This window comes from Passer domesticus, chromosome 10 (assembly GCF_036417665.1).
Source record: "Passer domesticus isolate bPasDom1 chromosome 10, bPasDom1.hap1, whole genome shotgun sequence".
Classification (NCBI taxonomy): Eukaryota; Metazoa; Chordata; class Aves; order Passeriformes; family Passeridae; genus Passer; species Passer domesticus.
Window position 1 is genome coordinate 43,225,045 of NC_087483.1, and position 24,065 is coordinate 43,249,109.

Sequence of the window (24,065 nt, forward strand, 5' to 3'; positions counted from 1 at the left end):
GTTAGCATGCAAGACTGTCTGACATCCAAATGTGATTTTTTTATTCAAAGTAGTAAAGATTATTCTAACAGAACTTTGGAATAAAATAAAATATTACTGAACAAGATATTCTGGGAAGAGCAATGGAAAAATTAATTAAAAAATAGGCACTAAGACTCAAAACACGGCAGACCTAGTTTAAAAGCGAAAACCAACACCCCAACATTATTTTGAGAGAACTACAGGTATTGTGGTTCCACAGTATCTGTTTGTAATTTCTGTATTTTCTTCAGTCAGAGCAAGGACTATGATTAATGCCCTTCTACTGGCCAAAAAAGGGACAGAACCTTACATGGACAGTGGTTTTCAGAAACATGACCAAACATGTGCATTTCCATGTCCATAAGGACGGTGATCAACCTGGCAGACCTCTGTTATTTACAGGCAGGGAACTTCTCTCTGACTGCTTGGCAATTGTTTCCTTATGAACTACCATTAAAAGCCCAAGAGAATTAGATGCATCATCAAAAGAACTCAATGTTAAATGCAAGACTCCCAAGACATTATCTAAAAAATACCCCAAACCAAAAAACCTGTATACATATGACCTGAAGTATTAAAATTGTCAAGATCTGGTTTGCAAAACAGTCTTTTATTGTATCCGTGCCACACATACTAGTGAAAAATAACACTCCTAAAAAGGGAAAAGAAAAAGAATGCTACCTTTCCACAACATTTCTTTTAAATAAAACTTCAAGTACTCTTACATTAGTACAAAAAAAAAATTCCGATCTATCTGCCCCAACAAGCCACCACAACACACAGTAGATAAAACACAGTGGTTACAAATGTCTTCGTTTGTTATTCTGTGGCAAGGCAAATGGAGGAAATGTTTCTATGAAAAAATACTGTGTGCGTAGGAAATTGTCACAATTTTCTTCCACATGGATACAAATGATTATACTTGGATTTGAGGCTGTGGGGGCTTGAAATTATATAACAAAATAGAAAAATGGAAAACTAATATCCCCTACACCCTGTTTTAAAGGCAGGCACTACCAAGATTAAGGAGACTCCACAGTGTTGGTAGAGGATAATTACTGTACAAGCCATAGAGCTATAATTACCTTAAGACTAAAATAAAATGCTACCATCCTCCTAAGGCATAAACAATAATGTCTGCAAACAATATGTACACATCATACATATTTAAAACAAGACTTAATATAAACAATAATGAACAGTATATACATGTCTCAATTTTTCTTCACCGTCTTGAAATACAATTTAACTACACAAGTGATGCAGCAACATATATATAAATGTACTTGTAACTCTACAGTAAAGTTTAATTTTTAGTGCCTTCATAGCACATCAGTGTAAACAGTTTTACTTGGCTTTGTTTTATATTTTAAAACATTCCTTGTTGTATTTTCAACATTTAAAGCAATTTTCTAGTTCTTCCTTTTCACAGAAAACGAAGATTCTGAATGCTGTATAATCATAAATAATTCATAAAATTAAATACATTCACTAAAAAATAAACTACAAAGTAAAAAAAAAGAAAAATAGATATTTATTGAAAGGGAAAAGAGAACCATTTCCCCAAGTAGAGCTCTGATGGTTGAATATTCAGTGCGTTTTGAAAATTGCTATTGCACTATAACACCCCTTTCTTTGAAATTCTTTGGGTGTGCTTCCCTGTTCTACCTAAATTAGTTTGTTAAAACACACAAACCAATAACCAAGGGGCCATGGTTGCTGTAGGAGTGAAGCCTTTAAAACTAGTATCACAACTCCGTGGTATTTCGAAGGAAAAAATTGGTTATGTGCCTTGCACTTCCGTGTAAATATAGTTCACATTGCTGGTCTTATCAGTCCTCAATTAATGGAAGGAAAAAAAAAAGAAAAAAAAAAAAGAGTCCTAGTAGCTTCAGCTCACTTTGAAAATCTCTGTCCATTTTTTTTCAAAATACTTCCTCATGTTGTGGCCAGCCCTGCCTATGTCAGAATCATCTTCATTGAAAGTTTCACAGTTGTCAAAAACAAGCCTGACATCCAGCGAAAATGCTTCAAGATTAGGGTACCTAAAAGAAGATAAAAGTGAATGATTTTTGGAACACAGAGAATCACAGAGGAAAAAAATTTCAACTACACGAGAAAATATTTAAGTAAGAATTTAAATTAGAATTTCTAAAAAGAAAATGAACACCAGTGAAAGGAAATACTCTCTTGTCACTGTTTTGTTATTTTCCTTACAAGTTTTCTAAGGTAGAATTTCATGCCTGTACTCGAAAACAAACTTTTAAAAAACTACTTCCTCCCTCTCTTCAACAGCTTTTTAGCTAAAATGCTATGGCTGTTTTCGATTTATGCATCTATTCTTGTATTCAGGGTCCTTTCAAAATGTTGAATAGAGCTGAATTTATCTAAATGAGGAACAAATGGGTACAAAAAAAGGCTGCCCAAATAATCATGTGACACTGTCTTGGCTAATTATTTTTATTATCCTGAACATACCCCTGAATGGCCCAAAGAATGTTCCAATATTCATGGGAATTATTAAAAATAAGAATAGAAGTTACAAGTCTAGTGATATGAGCACAAGGGGAGCTTTTAAATCTCATATTCATGGAAGAAGTATAAAGAGGTTAAAAAGCTCCTTGTGCCAGCCTAGGGAAGTTGCTCTGTGTGGAGCTGGCAGACACTGCAGAGGGTCCATCTTCACAGATTCATCAGAGCATAGGGATATTAACAAGGAGGGAAGGTACATAGAGGCATGTCATGTGGTCTTCTCTTTAAGAATCCACGCAGTCTAATTGTAGGACTATAAAATGATTGACCACCATTACAGGAGTGTTACCTACAACAGAGCTGGCATGTCACTTCCCGGCCACATCATTTACAGGGAGTCCAGAAGCTTAAAGTCTACACAGCTGGTTCTCTGTGACATGCAATACACTAAGGTGTCTCCATAAAAAAGGTTCCTTTTGATTGTTTTGGTGCATTTGACCTGGCAAAATGTTTTTCAGCCAGTTCCACACATTCCCCCATCCAACATGCTATTTCACTTGGAAATGGCAAAAATAAAAGCATACAATTAAGAATTTTTATTTTGACTGTAACAGTAATCACAGATGTGTCAGAGCAGAACAATATAGTTTGGCTAATTTTAAACATGTATTGTATTTCAGTGTTTAAATATTTTTAAAATGTAAAGTACAATTTACAATAGGTTTACTTACTGTCCACTACTTAGCTTGTCTCTAATGGTAGAAAAGTCCATAGGTTTTTTAATAACTTTCTTATAACCAGGAACAAGTTTCAAGTTTACAGGAAGTAAGAAAGGCCAGGCATCTTCATGAGTTTCCAATTCTGAGAGAATCATACTAAATAAAATAAAGTTTTAAATCAGTATTTTTAATTTTATTTATACATTCACAGTGTTTTCACTATTACATGAATTCCCTACGAACTGACAAACTATTCACTTTACAAAAGGATAACACTTTATTTCTGCACCCTGTTCAAGGCTGAGAACAATGTACATAGAGAGAGGCAAGTAAGTAACTAATATAGCATTAAGTTCTCTCCAGGTGACCTGTGTGAGATGAAATTCTAATGATCAACATTCCAAAAGAAAACATGGTCCTGCAACTTTGATCCTCAGTGTAAACCATTTGCAAACCAGCTGCTAATACGGATTTTCCAAGAGTGTGACAAGGCTAAACAATGTTCCTTTTGACTGAGCAGCAATACTACCACAGCAGACGGTTCATGGGTGAAAGGTGTCCGTGCCACTGCTACTGGGGCTGGGCTTCACTCCTCTCCCAGAAGACACACGTGTGTGTAGGTATACACACGCACACAATGTGTATAGATATGTACATTTGTCAAAGAATAGCATTCCGGTTTCCCAGAACAGACAGAAAAAGGATCAAGTACTACTTGTTTCAACAAGCCTTACTCCTAAATTTAGCATCTGACACTTTACCTGCATATAGCCAGGTCCTTGGAGTCTCCATCTCGCTTAGGTTTCTTAACAGTAGTGCAAGTTTCTTGCTTTAACTGGCTTACACAAACATTTTCATCCATTTTTCTTTTTTTAGGGTCTGTTTTTCCTCTTTTTAAGGCAACGCTTGTAGTTGCAGAGTCTTCATCCTCTGTTTCCCCTCCTAATTTCCTGCTTCTCTTTTGTTCATTACTTTTTTTACCTTTCATTTGAAGTTTTTTTATCTTTAGAGTTTGACCACTTGCCTACAATAGAGACAACTGAAATAAGTAATAACCTAGAAATTACAGAAACCTCTGTTATCAGTGACAAACAGCAATGAAGATTGGAAACAGAAGCACCAAAACAAATTAAATATTTAATATTAAAGATTATTCACTTTTTGCTCTTCTATAAAGGCAAATAAGGCTGCAGAAATTCCTGGTACTCATGACCTAGGCTCTCAATTTGTGACAATACTAAAGCACTTGACATTCAAATTAGTACAACAATACCTCCTAACAACCAAGTTGACATTCTTTTAGATAAACATTAGTCAATTACTAAATGACTGATACAAACATACAAAAAAAAAAAACTCACTAAGGTTTTACTCTGATTTTTCTTTTGAAACGGAACCTGAGACATTGGTCTGTCAACACTTAATGATGAAATTTCAAAGACAAATACTGAATAAATTTTAAAACAGAAATTAAAAATTATGGTATTGAAAAAGCATGAAAACTCTGGACTTGCTTACATTAAAAAGGCCATAGTTTAGAACAAATAAAACTGTAGCCTTTACTGCCACTAAAATACAAGTTAAAAAAATTACTAATTTCATAATTTAATGGGAGCTCCCCCTAAAAAATACAGACCATTATTTTCACTAAAAAAAGCACTAGACCTGTAACTCTACCACATATAATAAACCAGTCACTTGCTCCAGCCCCTTCATCCTGACAGGAGTGTTACCTTTGCTATGCAAGCAGGACAGAACCAGTCCCCATCCGGGATGGTGCTGATCTTGGGTCTGTGGCAGTAGGTGTGACAGCCTTTATCACAACCATCACAAAGGAGCAGCAGTTCCTCGTTATCTCCCTTTCGACAAATTTGGCAGTACTGTAATTGATGAAAAATGGGTTTAATTCAATTTTTGAAATTTGAAACACATAAATGATACCTAAATTACCCTTCTCCTTCGAACACATACATTCACTCTCAAAAATACTTTCATTTTACTTCATTCAGAATCTGCTAATGATCATAGCCACAGAAAAATATACGGAGTATATAAGGAACTAATTTAAAGGCTACATTTGGGAAATATGTTGGAAAAGCAATTCATTTATTATAAGACAGGTGTCCTTAGAGCACAAAAAAGATGAGCACTTTTTATAATTCATTACTGTCCATGAGAAGTAAAGGTATACCTATCAAAACCTCTTGGCCCAAACATACTATCTCAGAAATCTCTTAATTTATGCCCATATTGTATATGTACATTGCTATTTAATAAAGAAAATTTATATTTTACGAGGGCATTCCCACATAATAATTGGTAAAGATCTTATCCAAGGGCCACCATGAACAAATGCAGTAAAGCAAAACAGATAATCCCACCACTGCCTAAAATTCACACTAACTTAAAAATATCTAAAGGACTGTCAATTTTCTTAAATACATTGTGTGATTTTGCTAATTACCTTCTTTTTAGACATCTTTTTCATGAACTTAAAAAATCTCCAACCATTTTCACCAAATACATGATTAAACATATTAAACATAGACCAATATGTTTAAACATACAGTATTAAACATACATCAGTATGTTTACTGGTATCACAGAATATTCTGAGTTGGAAGGAATGCATGAGAATCGTCGAGTCCGTCTCTTAAGTGAATGGCCCATACAGGGATTGAATCAGTGACCTTGGCTTTATGAGCATCCTGCTCTAACCAACTGTGTTGTGATTAAATGAAAAGCATATTTAAACCAAACTGAGAGTGATACATTTTTTCCTGAATAACAATGGAATGTTCCAATGCTTTTTCAGGTGCTCCTACCAAATACATAAGCTTTTTGCACTAAATCTACTGCTTAAAACTAACAGCTATATAAACTCAAAAGTACAGCCTGACATTACAGCTTTTATTTAAATCATCCTTTAATTGTCCAGATGTAATTAGAATTTGTATAGAAGTGACAGAAATTAAAAAATTAGGAAAAGGACCACAAATGGAAGAATCACTTTTGCCACCCTCTACACAACACTGGTCATACTTGATCATATCATCGTCACTATTGCTGTAGTAATAAGTTTTGTGTTCAGGAATTCGAGGTTAAGAGGCCCTTGCAAATTCTGACATATCCCCTTTGTGTGCTTTTTTTGTATATGCAGTTGACATAGGCTGACCTGCTGAGTGTACAAGGAAACATATTTCAGCTTGTCTCTTCACACACTTGCCTGATTTATATGTTCAGTTGTGAGAACTCTGCATGCAAAGAAGCTGCATCTCAACTTTCTGAAAAATGAAATCCTTAATGGAGGATATATGATGTTGAACCTCCATAAAACTTGTGTCACAGGTGAGGTTAGAAACACTCCGTTAGAAAGAGTATATTTCATCAGATGGAGCAAGATGACTTTTACCTCGATGTCCTCATCAAAGAATAATTACCATCTTAAATATTGTAATCATTTACAAGATCTTTCTCTTAGCAAGTTCGGGATGCTGAATTTGGCAAGCAAGGGACAATCTTTTCCATTACACTTATTCATCTATGCACAATGTACAGTTTAACTTTGTGAGGTTTTATGTGAAGTAATAAGAAATGCATTAACTTAAAATGCCTGAAGTTGGAACACAGGATATAACAAATATAGTTTAGATACTTACAACTTTCATAATGGATTTTTCCCATGCTATTGATTTCTGTAACTGCTGAATGCACAGAGCTACCTGGGCAGCACTGCGTGCTTCTGACAGTGCCCTTCTCCACACCCTTAGCCCTGGAGCAATATCCTCTTCAGTTCTGCATTAAAATACAAGCAAGTTAAGTAGGTCACACCTGTGTTTGTTCATGTTTAAATGTGAGACAATCATTATCACACTGAAAGCCAAGCAATGACAAAACGCACACAGCCAATAAGTATAAAGTTTAAGCAACTAAATTTCATGTAGTGCACAGACTGTGGCTACGTGCCTCAAAGCTTAGTCACAACCAGTTAAATGTAAGATAACTTTGCAAGATTATTAACAAACATAACAAAAAAATTCTTTACAAAGCACCATGCAGAATAAGATGATCCATATGGATCACAGACATACAAGAAAGTACATAGATAACAGGCAATAAGAAAATAGGCTCCAATTAGCAAAGAAGCACAATAATTTTTCAAGTTAATCTCAATAACCTACCCGTCACCATCACCACTAATAGATGGTGCAGGAGCAGGGACAGTAACTGTGCCCACATTATCCAGTTTGATCTGAATGGTGGTACTTAAGGGGCTCTTCAGATACCTTCGCTCTATGTTCCGCTCCAAGTCAGCGAGCCTGGTTACAGCTATATCTAGAGGGTTGTCACTCCTCCGCTCTAGAGAGCTGGCATTGCCTTCTCCGCCTCCAGCACAATCTCCATCGTGCTTCTTGTGCAATCTAGTAATTGACTTATGTTCACGATATACCAAGTCGTCTCTCTCTGATGCAGGTTCAGGACACAGCCAACCCTATGTCAATAGAAAGGTTTGGGCATTTATTGGTTGCTGTTAACTCAGTGTGTAATCAGAGGAACTGTTTTATGGAATCAAACTAAGTAATTGAAGCGCTGTTTCCAGTAGATCTTGGTTGCTTGTAATCCATCTGTAGAGACATTTTCCAAAATATCCAGAGAACTAAAATAATTAATCAAGAAATACAAGCATTACAGGACTTTCTGAAGGGACCTTTCTGCAATAGTTTGCATTCTTATCCCCTTGTGAAGTATCCTGTTCTATTGACTGAAACATCAGAACAGGTCTACCTGTTCAGTATGCTCAGGAGGCAGTATCAGGACACAGGAAATTAACATTCATCTCATGCCAAAAAACTAGATCCCAAACACTACAACTGTACTATAACCAAACATACGCAATTTGATAACTTTACACCCACCTTATAAAAATCCCAAAATCCAGAGAATTCTTAACTGTATCACACTCATAACCATTACATGTTCCCATGTTACAGTACATGGCTCTACAATACTCAAGCAAATGATTCTGATGCACTAGTAGGCATTTGTGAAAGCATTAACAGCAACACTCACACAAACCAGGCAGAACTGCAGCAAACCCCCCCAGAGTTAAGCAGTCTCTGTGAAATACAGTTTTTGCATTCAGAGAAGGTTAACAAAATGTACATGGAACTGCACTGTAGGAGAACACTCTCCAGGAACTGCCATTCGGAGCATCTTCAGCTGAAGACCGAACTGCAATAAAATGTTTCAAACACAAATCTCCATGATACTGCACAGTGTATTTGTTTCATGTGTAGGCAATTAGGATGGAATAAGAAGGCACTTATCAATACACAAAGACTGCTATCTGCTTTAAATTCATACCACTTATTTTAAAGAGACGTTGTACTGAAAGTTGGTTTTACCTTCACTTGTAAACTAGCTGATGCAACTCTCCTCTCTAGATCTTCCACCTGCTGAAGAATAGCAAGATCCATCTCCATAGCTTGTTCTTCTACTGACCAGTTTTCCACAACATCCCGAGTTACCTGGTTATCTTCATTTTCATTGATATCAATAATTGCAACTGTATTTGAGAATCACATTTTCATTATTTTAATTAACATTACAACTGCACTGGTAAATTCAAGCTGTTTTACCTCTTACTCCAGTCAAATGCTGAAGAGCTATTGTGAAAGTATATTATTCTTAAAATACCCAATATGGACAACAAATTCTGTATGCTTTTAAACTTGCAATTTAAGGGCAAGAAGGGGAAGGAGAGGCTAAGTGTTACAGAGATGGAAGAGCTTCAGAAGGTTACCAGAGCTTAAGAAGGTTACTTATATCACTAGAACTATTTAAATTATATGGCATTTCTCTAATCCACTAACTTTTCAGAACAAGGCTGGTGAAAGTGCAGGTAAAGATGAGGAAACCTTTACCTTTTTTCTCCAACCATTACTTCAACGCTCCTGCTAAACATACCCCAGGCCAGCTCTATGTCTTTGTCTGGTGAACCAACACCATGTGTAACATAAACATCAACTACATACCATCCTTGTTTTTGATGCAGGCCAGAGTGATATAATCCATGTGTTTCTGTATTTGCTTTTGTAAGGCCTTTTCTCTTATTCCCCTGAGATGCAGCACTTTAAGCAAAGATTTTAGGTCTTCTGGATCAGTAATCCTCCACCACCCATACTGCATTTCTAAATCAAAACAAGCATATACACACTTTGTAGGTGCCTTTTTAATGTGATCACACATGATCAGATTAGAAAGTCAATAGGCAAATTATTCAAAAAATTGTAACATGATAGAGACACTGCAGAAATTATCATCTTACTGTTGCATTACACTTACCTTCTGGTATAGGCTTTGGGTTAGGGTAATCTACAGGCTTGGCTACTTCAGCTGCTGTAGAAGAGGCAGAAGCTATTTTTTCAGCTTGTAGTGCTGGTGATTCACTTTTACTTGCAGGAACACTAGATGCTAAGAATGAGTTACCATTCGCTTCTGATAATCCCAGCCCTGATCCAAGAGCAGGTAAAGGAGATGGAAATGCAACATTTGAAGCAAGAACTCCTGTAGGCCATCCACAAAACTGAAGTCCCATTATAGGTAGTCCTGTCTTCATCTGCTACAAAGCACAACTGCCATTACTATAACCAAGAAACCTGAATTATGATTAGGATGCTATTTGTCAAACAATAATCAAAACACAAAGAAAGCCTTTACTAAATACTTCAGTCAGTTTCAGAAAAACTAAGATAACACTGACATGTAATACTTACTAGGGCCTGCTTAATGCTAAAAAACAGTAGCTTCTAAAGGTAGAGTTTGGTGTGTTACACTTCCAAAAACTAGTTTGTATTTACTTGCTTTTCATTTAATACCAGTAGCCAACACCCCAAAAGCCAAATTAATTACTGAAATGCATGTACAAAATACCATACATTGGCTTACTTGATACATCATAATCTAGTATTATAAAACTTCTCTATTTAGTTATTAACATTTAGAAACAGAAAAAGAAATAAAGAAATGCAGATATAATGATTGCAGATCTGTGAAATAATTTGTATCAACAGACATCCTGCCCAAATAAAGTCTGCAAATTCAAGCTATTCAAAAACTAACTTATTTACCTGCAGCGGTGACAATGCAAAAGGACTTAATCCCATGGGACTCTGAGCAGAGGTTGAGCTCAGAAGAGGAGATGGAACAGGTGACGGTGAGTTTGATGGTGGATGTGACTGAGGAGTGAGTGGAGCTGTAGTAGCTGGTGTGTCCACGTGGGTGACCGAAGTGTCATCACAGGGCACCCGCGGTAACAGGCTGAACCACTGCCTGCTTTTCTCAGTAAGAGTCTTTAACAACTGATCATTTGGAATTAGTGGAGAACTGTAAAACTTTCCTGTCCCACTGGCATTAGGACTAAAAAGATTATTAGACTCAGACTTCTCAATGGAGCTTTGTGATGCAGGGGGTTGCAGACTGCAGAGAGAGTTTTTTGAGTTACTTGGGTAAGATAATGTGCAGCCATTTGCTGTACTGCCATTAGGTTTTGGGGACATAGTGTCAGACTCAGGTGGCATTTTTGCTACCTCTAACAGTTTGCTTAATTTTGAAAATGATCCAGGCTTTTGTAAAAACAGGTTAGTGCTGTCCTTTTCTTTCAGATTTTCCTTTGGCTCACAGTGAGTTGTAGGTAAGCAATGCAATTTTTCTTCTGATTCAAATTCTTCTTCTTTGATATGCATACTTTCTTCCTTTTTTAATTTCTCTTTTTCTTTTGCAATTTCTTCTAGACCTGAAAAGGTGCAAGAAGCACAGATTACCTGTAACAGATCAACTATTTTACAAACTTTTTATGATCACAGTTTGAATTAAAAATAACTTTGTTTTTGGCTCAACACATGTTAGATTCCCATGTCTTTGCTGTTGTTGCCGTTAATGAAATCCCTTCTCACTTTACAGCACACTTTGCAGAAGGAAACAAGTTTCTAGGCATACAAATTTAAACACTACTAAACACCTCTAGGAAAAATCACCTCAACATGGCTAACACACTACTGGATTCACATATCTGAAGTAGTTTGCCAGTGCAAAATCTCTGAATGGGAAACATCTTTGCCACCTTTCTTTTTGCAGGACTCCACATGCCTCAGCGAGAAGCTTCCCTGGTGATATCAAGAGAGTGCAATGTTTACAGCCCTAAGTTTATTTTTGAAACTGATTGTTTCATTAAACACACAGACAACTATAACACGGAGAACCAAAATTCCTGTTACAAATCAGATATTCCCCAAATACCAAAATAATATGAAACATTTTAGTTCTTTCAATACAAATCATTAACAACTTTAACTGTGCAACAATATCAACAGTCTATGAAGTTTAATACTCTTTCAAGAGCCACTCAGCATGACTGGAACTCCACACAACTAAGCAGACAGCTAACATCCAAGCAATTTATAGTACAGCAAGCAGAAGCTGATTTAAAAAACCCCAAGTTTCTTCAAACATAGGAGGTGCAAAAGATCTGAAGATCTAGCTTTTATAAAGAGACTTTTTTTCTCTTCTTTGCACTACTAGTCTTTCTTAACCATTTCTCTTCTACCCTTATATTCACTACTAATAGAGAACTGTTAGCATAAGAGAAGGAGGTAGAAAATCCAACTCCTTATTTCATGTTCATCAGATATTGCAGTCACAAATAAACAGACGGCTTACAGTTCATGGCAAGCACATCTACAAACATTTCCTTGCTCCTGAAAAACTGTGATTTCTACAAAGAAAGTATATCCCCTCCTATGAAAACTCCAAAATGTGCTCACAGTTATGGTCTGTATCAAGATATAAACAATTTAGGTATCAGCATAAACATGAAAATGACTACACAAAAAGGATACAGAAGTTTTGTTTAAATGGACAGATCATTCAAGACTTTATGTCTCCCATTTCCAAGGTTTAGGGTTATGGAATTAGATAAATTGTAGAATTTACATAAAGAGAGCAAACTAAGAGCTGAGGGGAAGAGGAGGTAAATGAGAATTTAGGAATACATCTGTTTTCTTTTTCAGGGAGATTAAACTGTCATTAAGACAACATTAAAAAACAGAGGTTTGCCCTACAGCTCTTGGCTAAAACCTTGTGTGGTTTTTTACTATTTTAAGACGGGTAAGTATATGTAAACTATTTTCTTTGCGTACCATTTCCAAAGCATTTGGGAATTCATCTGGTTAAAATATAATGAAATACAGTAAACCAAAGAAATGCAAGCACATTCTGTATGCAGCTACTTGTGCAAAACCATTCCTAACTCAAAGCATAACTTAATGTGGAGCAGAAGACAGAGAAGGAAGTACTTTTTATGTTACCCATTTTAGAAAGAGAATTTGATGATCAAGATTGCATTTAGGGGAAGTTCTAGTGCTTATTTTTGGACTCCAAACCAGGCTCAGATTTCCTACTATTCTGTACTGTTACAGTTAATTAAACAGCTCTCTAGAATGATGTAATTCTCATGACATCATGCAATTCTGATGTGCATCAGATCTTTTTCTTGCTATTTTTTGTAGGAAAAAATGTGAGAGAAATGAGGTTTTGGTTCATCTATATCAAAATTAGAAAGGATTTCTCTGTGGCCAAAATGAAGGTATATGTTTAAAAATTCTAATACTAACAAAAATGTCAGATTAATACATAATTTCTGCATTTATCCAATTAAAGGTGTGTGAAAAATTCAACCACAGTTAATATACAACTGCCACAACCCCAAAATTACATTTTAGTTTTAGCAACATGATTTCAGCAATTGCTGGTTAACTAAATCATGTAGTTGATTAGAAAACAAGGTACTTCATGAAAGTAATTGTCATATTTTTGCAGACGTCTATTATATCTTCATGCACACAATAGTCTGCATTTGCAGAAAATCTGAGAATGAAAATTTTTTCTGCATTCTATGGTCCTCCTCATTTTCATACACAGACATCACTGCCGTAGGGAAAGGTGAAATAGTTTGGAGTCAAGAAACTTTGCAGGTAGGTAAAAGCACAACAACTGAAAATTTCCAAAATAGCAATCCTCGTTTTGAAAGGTATTACCTGCTCTTTCATAACCAGAGATACCAGAGAATCATGTTAAGAGGCAAGCTCTATTGACAGCAGCCTGGGGGCATCTGGCTGAGGGCGAAGACCTTGCTGCACAAAGCCAGTGTCTCCAGAGATGGGCAGCCTATCTTGGCCTCGTGCTCCTCTGTGTGCCACCATTCCTTTAGGGCTCTTACCTTCACCACTTTCCATGCCTTCTACAAAAATACCACCACACTGGGGCAGGATCCAGTACCGGCGCCTGTAACGGTCCTGACCAAACATCATTGAACGCAAACAGTGCGAAGCTTCAAATAACTTCTTTCTGTACTGGCTTTGTTGCTATTTAGAAAAGGGAGAGCATTATAAATCAGTGGGGGTTGCGGGGGGAATCTCATTATTACAGAAAACATCTGGCTGCCAGACTGAACAGGAGTTCAAGGGTCAGACAAGGAGGCCCTCTCAGAGACTCGGGATAGTGGTGTGTCTGTGTGTTGTGATATTCTACTCACAGTTGCTGCCTTGATGATTTTACTTACAAAGCTTCCTTAAAAAAAAAATCCATTAAAGCACGCCCTGGCTCAGCCTAGGATTATCCACTAAAAACTCACTGCAGTGGCACACCTTGTCTTTTAATCCCTGACTCTCAAAAAGCAGTAGATTAAACAAATATATCATTGCACGAGAACAGCTGAAATCCTAACAATTACACAGCATCAGCAAGTGGTAAACAGAGCCCTGAAGACAGATGTTAATGCAGCTTTTGATGGGAGACTGGTGAGATAATTTAACTGTTCATAAAAGAATGACAACAACAATACACAAAAATAAACTCTGTCTTTGAACATAATACAGCTCTTTGAGGGGGGGGCAACAAGAACTTCAGTTAGTTTATTCAATTCTTCCTCTGCTAAACTGACACTGATGGAAGTCAGGTGGAATCTTGGACTGCTAATTTACTGCAATTTGGAACATGAGAGAAACCAACACACGAAGTCCTAAATGACAAATTTTCTAATAGGAACAATAAAAACATAATTAGAGTACCCCTAATTATATCATTACATCTTTCTCATTTACACTTCTCTTTCTATTTTATTGCTGCTTCTTTCATAATGTGAAGCCCAGACAGTTCTGTATTGGCTTGGAGCACAATGGCAGAAATCAGCATGGAAAGGAGGGCATGAGAACAACAATCCATTGTATAACTGAAGCCATTGCTTCTCATATACAAAACTTGTCATCACTTTCTAAAATCAACAAACAGGAATATGTGAAGTAGATCTGGATAAAAAATACATTATTCTCTGAAGTGCAAATATATTATCAACTATTACTATTAACTGCTTTTTGAGTGACCTCTACTTAGTGCCACCAGACTAAACTCACAGTTCAGGTGCCATGAATCAGAGCATTATTCATACTTTCACAAAACAAGAGTAGATACTTATTTCAGTTTATATTAACTTGGAGCATTGAAATTTATGTTTAATATACTAACTCATAACATCCAGTGATCACATTTGTAGTAGAAAAAAGAGTAATGATCTCTTACCTTCGTCAGTTTTTCAATCTGCTTCTCTAATTCTTCAACACTTGCTGTCTGATCCCCATCATCCTATAATCACCAAATATACTGTCACATCACGTTTATTTCAGGATAAAATCATACTACTATATCTTATCATTATTGCAGGAAAAAGATGTAACAGAAAATGAGAGGAAAATACTAAAGAGAAAAAATAAGTTCAAATTGTGTGCTTGTGGAATATATTTCACTAGCAACAACACAACTGAAAAGAGGATACACCTTGAATGTTTTGAAACCACCCACGTGTGGACAAAGAAGAAAGCTCATGTTTGCTGAAAACTGGAAGTAACTCAGTTTGTCCATGAACACAACACTATAGAATTTAATCTTAGTTTCTACGAAGCTTTTTAGACAGATAAAATAATTTTAAGAGTTCCTCATGCATGAAATAATGGCATCTTCAAATCCTATTGGTAAGTCTTTGGTCAGTCCACATTTGCATTTCATTTCAATGTCTACATGAAATTGTAGAGCCACTTTAAATTATAATTCTGCTATAAAAGTCACAGCATCAATCCTGCTGATTTTTGAAGAGGAATGCATTCATGATTAAGTCTGTGGTTGCCTTCTTCTTGCCTGTTTAGAGTCTTTTCCATGATGAGAGTTTTCATTTAATTGAAGAAAATCTTTGTAGATAGTAGTAAGTTTCCAAAAGAATATGGTCAAAATCATCCCCACTGTAAGATACAAGTCTTGTATTTCTTGGCTTCATAAAAGTGTACCCAAGTAAGCCACCTGAAATACTACATAGACTACAAATGCAATGGAACTTCTGGTAGATCAGAAAATTAATTTCTGTACAGTTACTGGAATTTTGTCCATGAAACACCCAGTGCACCAACATAGGAGATTGTACATGAGGAAAAAGGATTAAGGGATGGACTTGAGATTAGAAATCTAAATATTACTATTTTTTAAATTCTGAACTATTTTTAAGAACTTTGGGCTGTTCCTCTAAGGTATTCTCTTAAATTCATACAAATGATAGTACTTGAAATAAATCCACAATAACAGCACAGAGGGCTATTCCTACACCAGAAATTAGCTGGGTTTCTAAATAAGGGTGTATGCAAACATCTGAGTTCACATATGTTGGATACATGCATTGTTCAAGCAGTCTTAAAAATCCTCAAACCTTGCATGAATGGATCATTTTCTGGCAAACAGAAAACACCCAGTGCAGCATCAAGTGCTTTAAAACATAGTATTTTCTATTACTTGTGCCTTGCATCAGGTTCCATCCAGTGGAAGTCTGTGCATTTCCATTAAAAACCAGCTCAACAAGGTAAAAATCTTTCATTGATACTTCCTCTATTGTATCTGACACTGACAAACAAAATTTATCACCTTGTGATCAAATAAAGTCAGGCAGTGACTATGTGGGGGAAGTTGTGAAAAAATGCACAAGAAGATCACTCAAGCTTCAAAATAGAGAATGTGAAATGTAACTGCATTGTTAGTTATTCAGTTAACAAAATAATAAAAACTAATAAAAATTTTAAAATGTTAGAAGTAAATTATTCTTCCCTCCTTTTTATGGCAAGATTTTTGGGAAACAGTGCCATATTACAGAAAAACAGAAGGAAAACAAGTTTTAGCTCATTTGCAAACGAACTTTCACTATACTGACAATTCCCCACCTCATCGTCGCATACTTCTGCCTTTTTTCCTTTTTTATCATCTTTGTCCTCTTCATCCTCATCATCCTCATCTGCCTGATCATCGCTGTCATCATCATCATCATCGTCGTAGTCACTGTCCCCTCCCTTCCGCCGGCGCTTGCGGCTGGGTGCAGGTGTCTCCAAGGAATGGGGTTCCTCGCCTCCATCTCCACTCCCCACAGCATCTCTTTTACCAGTTTTCTTGGCATGAATGATCCTAAGCCTTGGAACACATGAGAAAGGGTGAAATGATGGATTATGGCTGTAGCATAAACATACCTCTCTTCCTATGAGATTGAAAGAAAATCATACATTTCAGATTTAAATTAGAGCTTCTAATCTATCATGACACTGCATTTTCTCTATTTATTGTCACTAGTCAACAAGAAAAACTTATGTTATAAAACCCTTACTACTCGTGGTTCCATTCTGAATAGACTTTGTTTCTCCCAGGTCAATTTTAATGTGTAACTGTTCAGAAGAAATAAAACACAGGAGGGATTCTGAGAACTCAGGAAAGACGATATAGAAGAAAGAACCATTTCAACTCTTTTATCCTTTATTTAATGCATTTAAGAACATGATGAAAAAATACCTGTGTCTGAGCCAGGGAGGAAAAGGCAAAAATCCTCACTTGGAAGTACGAAACTTCATGCATGGAAGTACATTGCATGGCAAGGTTGATTTTTTTTTTTTTATTAATGTTAGATTTTTATGAACTTTAAATATTATTTGACTTCAGACCTTTAGCTGAATGTTTTATTCTAAGATATACGTTTTTTCCTGGGGAATTTTAGTTACCTCAACTACTACAGATTACTCAAACTGTCATTTTTCCTTTTATGAAAGAAAAGGGAAACTTACATACCAGTTATTATGGTTGTAGTAGACTTCCTTCTTCTATAAAACCCCTATAAGACAAGATTCCACACAGCAAAAATTACAGTTCCACCTATCAGGGAGCTTGCAGGCAAACATGCTGAACCACAGGAGGTGTATATAGCCAGGCTGAACCAGTCACTTATCACGCAGACCAAAAACGCAACTGACTTAGAAGAGATTCATAAACGTGTAGAAAAGACAAAGATTTTTTAAGAGATGACTGAAGAAGGTAGGATGGGAAAAGCAGAACGGTAACGACAAACACAATTACCAGGACGTAATTTTTCCTTGTCGTACTCCTCTCTCTTCCCATCCTACAGAACAATATTCCATACAGCAAGTGGCTACAAGTACAATGAGTGCTGTCCAAGTACTGGTTCCAGGGAATACTGACAAATGGACCAGCCTTCTAAAATGCTGATAACCGCAGTCAGTTCTCAACAGCACAGACTGAAATGAAGGTGTCACTGTTCAACTGGGAGCAGCACTTTTAATAGAAAAAGACTGTTAGCCAAGAAATCATCAAGGGGACTTGAAAACTGCTGGGCTTTGGTTTCTTGGTGTGGTTTTGTTATTGCTGTTGTTTGGGGTTGAGTTTTTATGCACTGGTTAATCCACTGGAGAATTTATAAAGTTTTATACATTTATTTTTTCCACATTAAGTGGATATTTACCTGCTTTAGTGAGTTAAAATATGTTTTTAAAAAATCTCAGGCCTTTCAGTGAATTTGGAAACAAATAACATTTTCAGGTATGGTGCAAAAATCCTCAGTCTCACTGTGCATCAATACCGCTCAGGCTATTGATTAAGTTTTTTAGAAAACTAATTTCCTTTTTACAAGGATAACTTCAAGTCTCTTTGTGTAGACTGGAAATTCCTGCCAATACACAGGAATTAGCTACCAAAATCACTAGTTAATGACTGGATTGTCTGCTGCAGCACTGGATGATTTTAGAGACAATTTACATACACTAAGATAATCTTGAAGACAACTCAGTAATAAAGCTGGCAAGTGAATGTTCCATGACCTGCCAACACCTCTTTCATATACCTAAAGGGAATCAGAAGAAACATAAAAAGCAACTGTTGCTGAAAGCAAAAATAAAGATGCAATGTTGTCAAGCACTAAAGGAAGCTTGCACGATACTGCAAATTATCAAACATGCAAACGAACCAAAGATGCTCTTCTTTGATAGCACCACAAACAGAAGAAGGCAGCAGTCCCTACTCAGAGCAGTGCAGAGGCAGAAACCAATGCCAGCATAACTTTAAAAATGTACAGTTATTTCAAGAAGCGGCATGATTCTTCTGTTGCTACTTAAAACATATGCCTCACTGAGAGAAGAAAACCCTCACTTAGGAAACTGTTCAGTCTTTCTCACTTTCAGGTATGGACCAAACCACATCTGCAACTGCTCAGAGGATCATGCAGTCTACTGACCTATAAAAAGAGTGGGTGGCCCATCAGAGAACCAGATGATTGACTTAAGCCTGCTCCAATCTGATCTATAATGCTTACTAGATCACAAAAGGAAAATTCACCTTCTGACTTAGTGTTCATGCCTTCCCCATAATTTTTGCATATAAGTAGTAGGTAGTACCAATGCAGAGAAATTCTGAACATTGTACTTTTAACACACTTCACCTTGTGTCTCAAAAAATTAAAGTTTGGCAAATCAGCATTAGCATCTCCTACCTAAACTCAGGGTGTAATTTCTCCCCTTAGTGACACTGCTTTTCATATACCATCATCATTTAGAGTTGAAATGGTTTCATTCAACAGAAATTAACTTACACAGAGCATACCACAACACTGGCATGTGAAAAGAGCACTGTTGCAGTGAAAAACTTAAGTCCTTTATAAAACCGAATTATTAGAATAACCGAATTATTAAACTGAATTATTATTACCTAATTCTTTAAGAGGCAGTATTTAATTTTTATTATGTTTTATGGTGATCTGACTACAAAAGAGATGCCAAAGAGAAGACATGTAATAGAAAAGGAGATGCTGAGACTTTGATTATCTAGTTTTAAATCACAGAATCATCTCAGGTCAGTCTAACCACAGCCTTCACACAGAAAGCACAAAGAAAGATGACTTGATCATATGAGATAGGTGCCTTTAGAAAAAAAGGGATTAGTACCAAGATTCACACCGAAATGTGATAGAGAAGGAAATAGATGCAATCTCTTATTGACGATCAGCTAAGCAGAAACAGTCCAGGCAGTTCAGAACTCAAATTTCCAACCATCTATATATTACACTTATTAAGATCCTTGAGGGAAGGAGGAGAAAAGGAGGGAAGAGTGGGGAAAGGGGTAAGAGGGAAAACATCCCTTAAAACAAATTACAGTGATTCCGTTTTCCAACCTGGGATTTTAGTGTTCCTTATTTGCATCTGTCAAGCACAGGCTTTTGAATTTATTTTTGCCCTCCTCCCCAGCTGAGAAGCTTATGTCATTAAAAATTGAGAACATAAGCACAAAAAAAATCCTTCCTCAAACACATGTGATGCAGATACAATCTCTTCTCATCCCCCTTGGATATACTTGTAGCCAACCTGGACACAGTGGTTTGAAGATAAATGACAGCAAACACTGGCCAACCAGGCTCAGATTACATAAATCCATTCCGCAGCCTCTGTTATTCATCCCCTACACACTTCCTGCAGGAGGGGCATGTGCTGAGGTGCACATAAAGGACTGTAGGCACGTAAAAAGAGGTCACAGCTCCTATCACACAGCGAGTACTCAATTAACAAGTTATTGCCATGCGAAACTCTTTGGAACTGGGATGCTCAAAAATAAGACCAAGATGTGAATGGATGGGGAAGATAACATATAAGAATGAAGTCTGGAAGCAGAAAAAATAGCAAAAAGAAGACTGAAGTGTACAGATTTCATTTCAGAGAAGCCCCAGAAGAGTTTTAAGGGTTTATGGAAAACACAATTGACATAATAAAAAAGAAAATATTGTTTAAAATTTATTGAAGAAGGCTCTTCTAAAACCTTCCTGGAATTCATCAGAAAAAGTGGAAAACTCAAAAATTTTGAATCAAAGATTGAGAGAGTTGAATCAAGCTCATTGAATTCAAAGAAGCAGAAGAGCAACATTTCCGAGCTCTGCTGCAATACTTGCACTCAAAAATAGGGAGAGCACTACTGGAACCCGAAACCCACGCAGGAGGGAAAAAAAACAAGACATGGAAAAATTATGGTAGCAAGGAGGATGAGCTTGGGGCTTCAGAGTATGATGCTCAATACTTGACAGGGAAGAAATGAGAGATTATAAGGAAAAGGGAAGATCCTACATCTACAAGTACTTACAGTTTGATGGAGGGAGAGAAAGACTAAGCAGGCCCTAAGAAGACAAGGACAGGGAAGGGTCCCATTTTGCTAATGATAAGTTGGCTACATCAGAACTTCATAAACACTTCTTAAACCATATCCCATAGAGGGGACACAGATGAAGACAGGAAAAAAGTAACTGGGTTATCCTAAAGGTTAAAATACATCAACTCTGCGCAGACTGGGATTTGTAGTATTAGTAGAGAATATCTTTTTATTGGTCTGATTTTTTCCTCTACCTCCCTCTTGTCCTTCTTCTTTACTTCTTTCCTTCTTCCTTCTGAGATACATTAAAGGGAAAAAATGGAGACAAGATTAGAAATGAAAGTACCTAAAGCAAGGACTAAGAAAGGATTTACTGTTCCTAGCAAGAGGTAAAGATGACAAAGAAAAAAAAGCAGAGTCTGGCTATGCGTTTTTACCCCCTGTGATTCATTAACTTTATGCCGTCCAGCTTCCTGACAGTTGGAGCCAGTATGGTTGCTGTATGGAATTTTGTCTTGTAGGATGGGAGAACAGTGAATATGAAACTGACAACCCTTAAGAAGTTCGAATTTTACCTTAAACAGAAATATAAGAAATATAAAAAATATCTCAAAGCTTGCAATTTACATATGATCCCTAGCTATAGGGAACAACGTGACATTGACAGATGAGAAACACTAAGATAACATAAATTAGCAAAATCCAATTGGCAATTGTTGTATGAAAATCACATTGTCCTAAAATGCCTTTCAGAATGAACACTCGGAATTATGGTAGGTCCAAATAAACTTTGATTATGTCAAATAGCAATTTTATGGCTCCTTTAATATTCCAATTAAAAAGTTTTTTGTTTCCTTCAAAGAATACAAAATTAGACTTGACTTTGCTCCAATTCTGAGTGACACTAACCCTCTGAATCTCATGCATCTTTAATAGACTGACCAGTGTTGCAACATCCCAAACCCGCATCTGTCTTAATTAAGCAGTTTGATTACCGATGTCTTGGTAAACCTGTAACTTCATAAGCTGATTTAGTACTTAAAACCAATTCCCTATTTAGCAGTGTATGTGAACAAAGGCAAAAAAGAAAAATATTGTAATATTTAAGGAAATGAAACTTACTTCCGAAGTTTGCCTTCAACCATCCATTTATCTCTCCTTAAGTTTGACATATAATCAATGTTTTTATCAATTTCACTGTCAAAGATGAAAATAATCCATTAACTGTGAACTTACGTATCTTTTTTCTGATAGACATTTATGTATAGACACTTTTCCATCAAATAACTGTCTTTTGAGAAATCGTTAAAATTCAAAATAAATCATTTTAAAGCTAGGAAATCACAATACTAGGAATGCCAGCATGGCACACTGCTGTACTTATGTCAGTCTTTATCCCCAATATCACCTCAGCTTTCTTTCCACAAGAAGCATGGCATTCAACATTTCTTTTCATAGCTCTATGTCAGTGTCAAGCTTCCAAATGTCTTTGCCACAAAGCATGTAGCCCTGTGATGAAAAAACAGTTACTACTGGTACATCTGAAGTATTCTACCTAGGATCTCTGGGATCTACAATCCACCATTCACTTTTCACTGCAGAAACCGAAGAACCAAAAAGAGGGCTTAGTGCAGTCACTGTCTCCGTGCCCATGTCTGAGACAACCCGGCCTCAGCAATTCAGCAGATTACAGTTGTTTCTAAGATCAAAACATAGAAACTCAAGTTCTAAGTGATCATTTCTACAAATAGGACCTAACAGTCATCTGCAACATGAGAAAGTTTCTTTCTATGATGAATTTGACTGATACACATGAATGTTCTTGAACAGTTGATGCACAGCACTTGCACTGCTCACTTCTGCTGTTTTTCAGCTTTGGAAAACCTGAAGCATCTCTTCCATTCCTGCCTTATGCAACCCTGATTAACTTTTGCAGCACAGTATACCAAACCCAGCAGAATACACTAAGAAACAAAGCAGCACTCAATTAGGTAATAAAACAGTCAGTCTATGGAAGAACAGGAATCCCAGAAAATGGCATTTCCTAAGTTTTTGTTGCACAAGTTATTGAACATAGGGGGGGATTTAAAATTATGAAATGTTATACACTACTGACCACAAATGCAACATGCACACCTTCTTGAATTACTGTGATGATACATCAAATATGCCACCTCACCTCATAACCCTACTTAAAGACACATCTTCAAAACATCTTCAAAAACAAAAGGAAAAGAGGGAAAATAGTGTACTGCAGAAGCCTTGAACAACTGTTCTAAATTATTCCCTAGAATACCTAGTAAATTTCTTGGCCATTAATATCACTTTTATTCCAAAAATTGCTAGAGAAATTTTGGTTCAGTCTTTGAAAACAAAATTACAGACCAAACATGGAAAAGTTGTATTCTCCCATCATATCAACAGTACATAAAGGTAAGAAAGCAGGAACTCAACCAATTTCAGCTTTCATTGTAAGAAAAACGTAATTAGTCCTCCTGTAACAGAATACAGTGAATACACAGTATTTCTCAACTACAACATTTTTTATAATTTTAATTTCACACACCTGTTTGGGAAAAATCTTACCTTACTACACTTTTGCTGCATGCTAACTCATTGACCAGAAAAGCAAGTACTGATGCTTTCTGAGCTGGAGAATGTGCCTGAAAAGCTTTTGTCTTCAAGCTCTCTGTCAGCTCTGTTTGCCCACAATGAGCCTCCATGAAAATTTGCAGAATCTCAGACACATTATCTCGATTGATACCAACGTTCAGTAAGTGTTCCCCAAGAATAGTTTTAGCCTACAAAGAACAAAGACATTTTCAACAATCATGTTTTAAAAACACCTTTGTAGGCTATATTATTGTTCATAGAAGGTTTGTTTACTTTTTTACATAAGGACATCAAACATGATTATTGTCTGAGATTATTCAAATGTAAATCTTAAATAGAGTAACAAATTAGCATGTCTTCACTTCTAAGTTTTTAAAAACAGAGATAATATTGTCGATAATTAAATGGATTACATTAAATGGATAAAAAGGCATTGTCCAACTGAAAATTGATGAATACTGTTGTCTACAATGATACTATGAAGAGCTCTAGAGTGGAAGAAAGCTGTATTGACATGAAAAAGAAGGCCAGTAGGAAAGAGAGTCATGAATGAATTGGGGTTTTGATGCAGTGACCTAGACAGCAGACCTTAGGGAAAGAAATAGCAACATTCACTGAGAATATAACATGAGGATAAGAATGCAAAGGAATAGATAGAAAGGAGTTAAAAGACATGGCCACAGATGTGAC

General features: G+C 36.3%; 1 protein-coding gene and 1 long non-coding RNA gene across 21 annotated transcripts in view; one reads left to right on the forward strand and one right to left on the reverse strand.

Moving 5' to 3' along the window:
* Positions 1 to 610: 610 nt before the first annotated feature.
* BAZ2B (bromodomain adjacent to zinc finger domain 2B) overlaps positions 611 to 24,065 on the reverse strand; it is a 117,135-nt gene continuing 93,680 nt past the window's right edge. For 13 of the 20 annotated variants that reach the window (XM_064435398.1, XM_064435413.1, XM_064435402.1 and 10 more), the window contains 15 exons: positions 23,349 to 23,563; positions 21,885 to 21,959; positions 16,523 to 16,766; positions 14,847 to 14,909; positions 13,489 to 13,633; positions 10,343 to 11,007; positions 9,558 to 9,834; positions 9,248 to 9,403; positions 8,618 to 8,778; positions 7,394 to 7,704; positions 6,872 to 7,007; positions 4,946 to 5,092; positions 3,974 to 4,236; positions 3,225 to 3,368; positions 611 to 2,066 (listed from right to left, as the gene is read on the reverse strand). In XM_064435398.1, the coding sequence (XP_064291468.1) occupies positions 1,913 to 2,066; positions 3,225 to 3,368; positions 3,974 to 4,236; positions 4,946 to 5,092; positions 6,872 to 7,007; positions 7,394 to 7,704; positions 8,618 to 8,778; positions 9,248 to 9,403; positions 9,558 to 9,834; positions 10,343 to 11,007; positions 13,489 to 13,633; positions 14,847 to 14,909; positions 16,523 to 16,766; positions 21,885 to 21,959; positions 23,349 to 23,563 (3,156 nt within the window). In that variant the 3' untranslated portion in view covers positions 611 to 1,912. The remainder of the gene's footprint in view (positions 2,067 to 3,224; positions 3,369 to 3,973; positions 4,237 to 4,945; positions 5,093 to 6,871; positions 7,008 to 7,393; positions 7,705 to 8,617; positions 8,779 to 9,247; positions 9,404 to 9,557; positions 9,835 to 10,342; positions 11,008 to 13,488; positions 13,634 to 14,846; positions 14,910 to 16,522; positions 16,767 to 21,884; positions 21,960 to 23,348; positions 23,564 to 24,065) is intronic. The other 7 variants (XM_064435412.1, XM_064435411.1, XM_064435410.1 and 4 more) reach the window with 3 other exon arrangements.
* Positions 11,003 to 16,759, forward strand: LOC135309306 (uncharacterized). Its single transcript, XR_010369619.1, has 3 exons — positions 11,003 to 12,377; positions 12,779 to 12,855; positions 13,089 to 16,759. It is a non-coding gene; the product is annotated as an uncharacterized LOC135309306 (long non-coding RNA).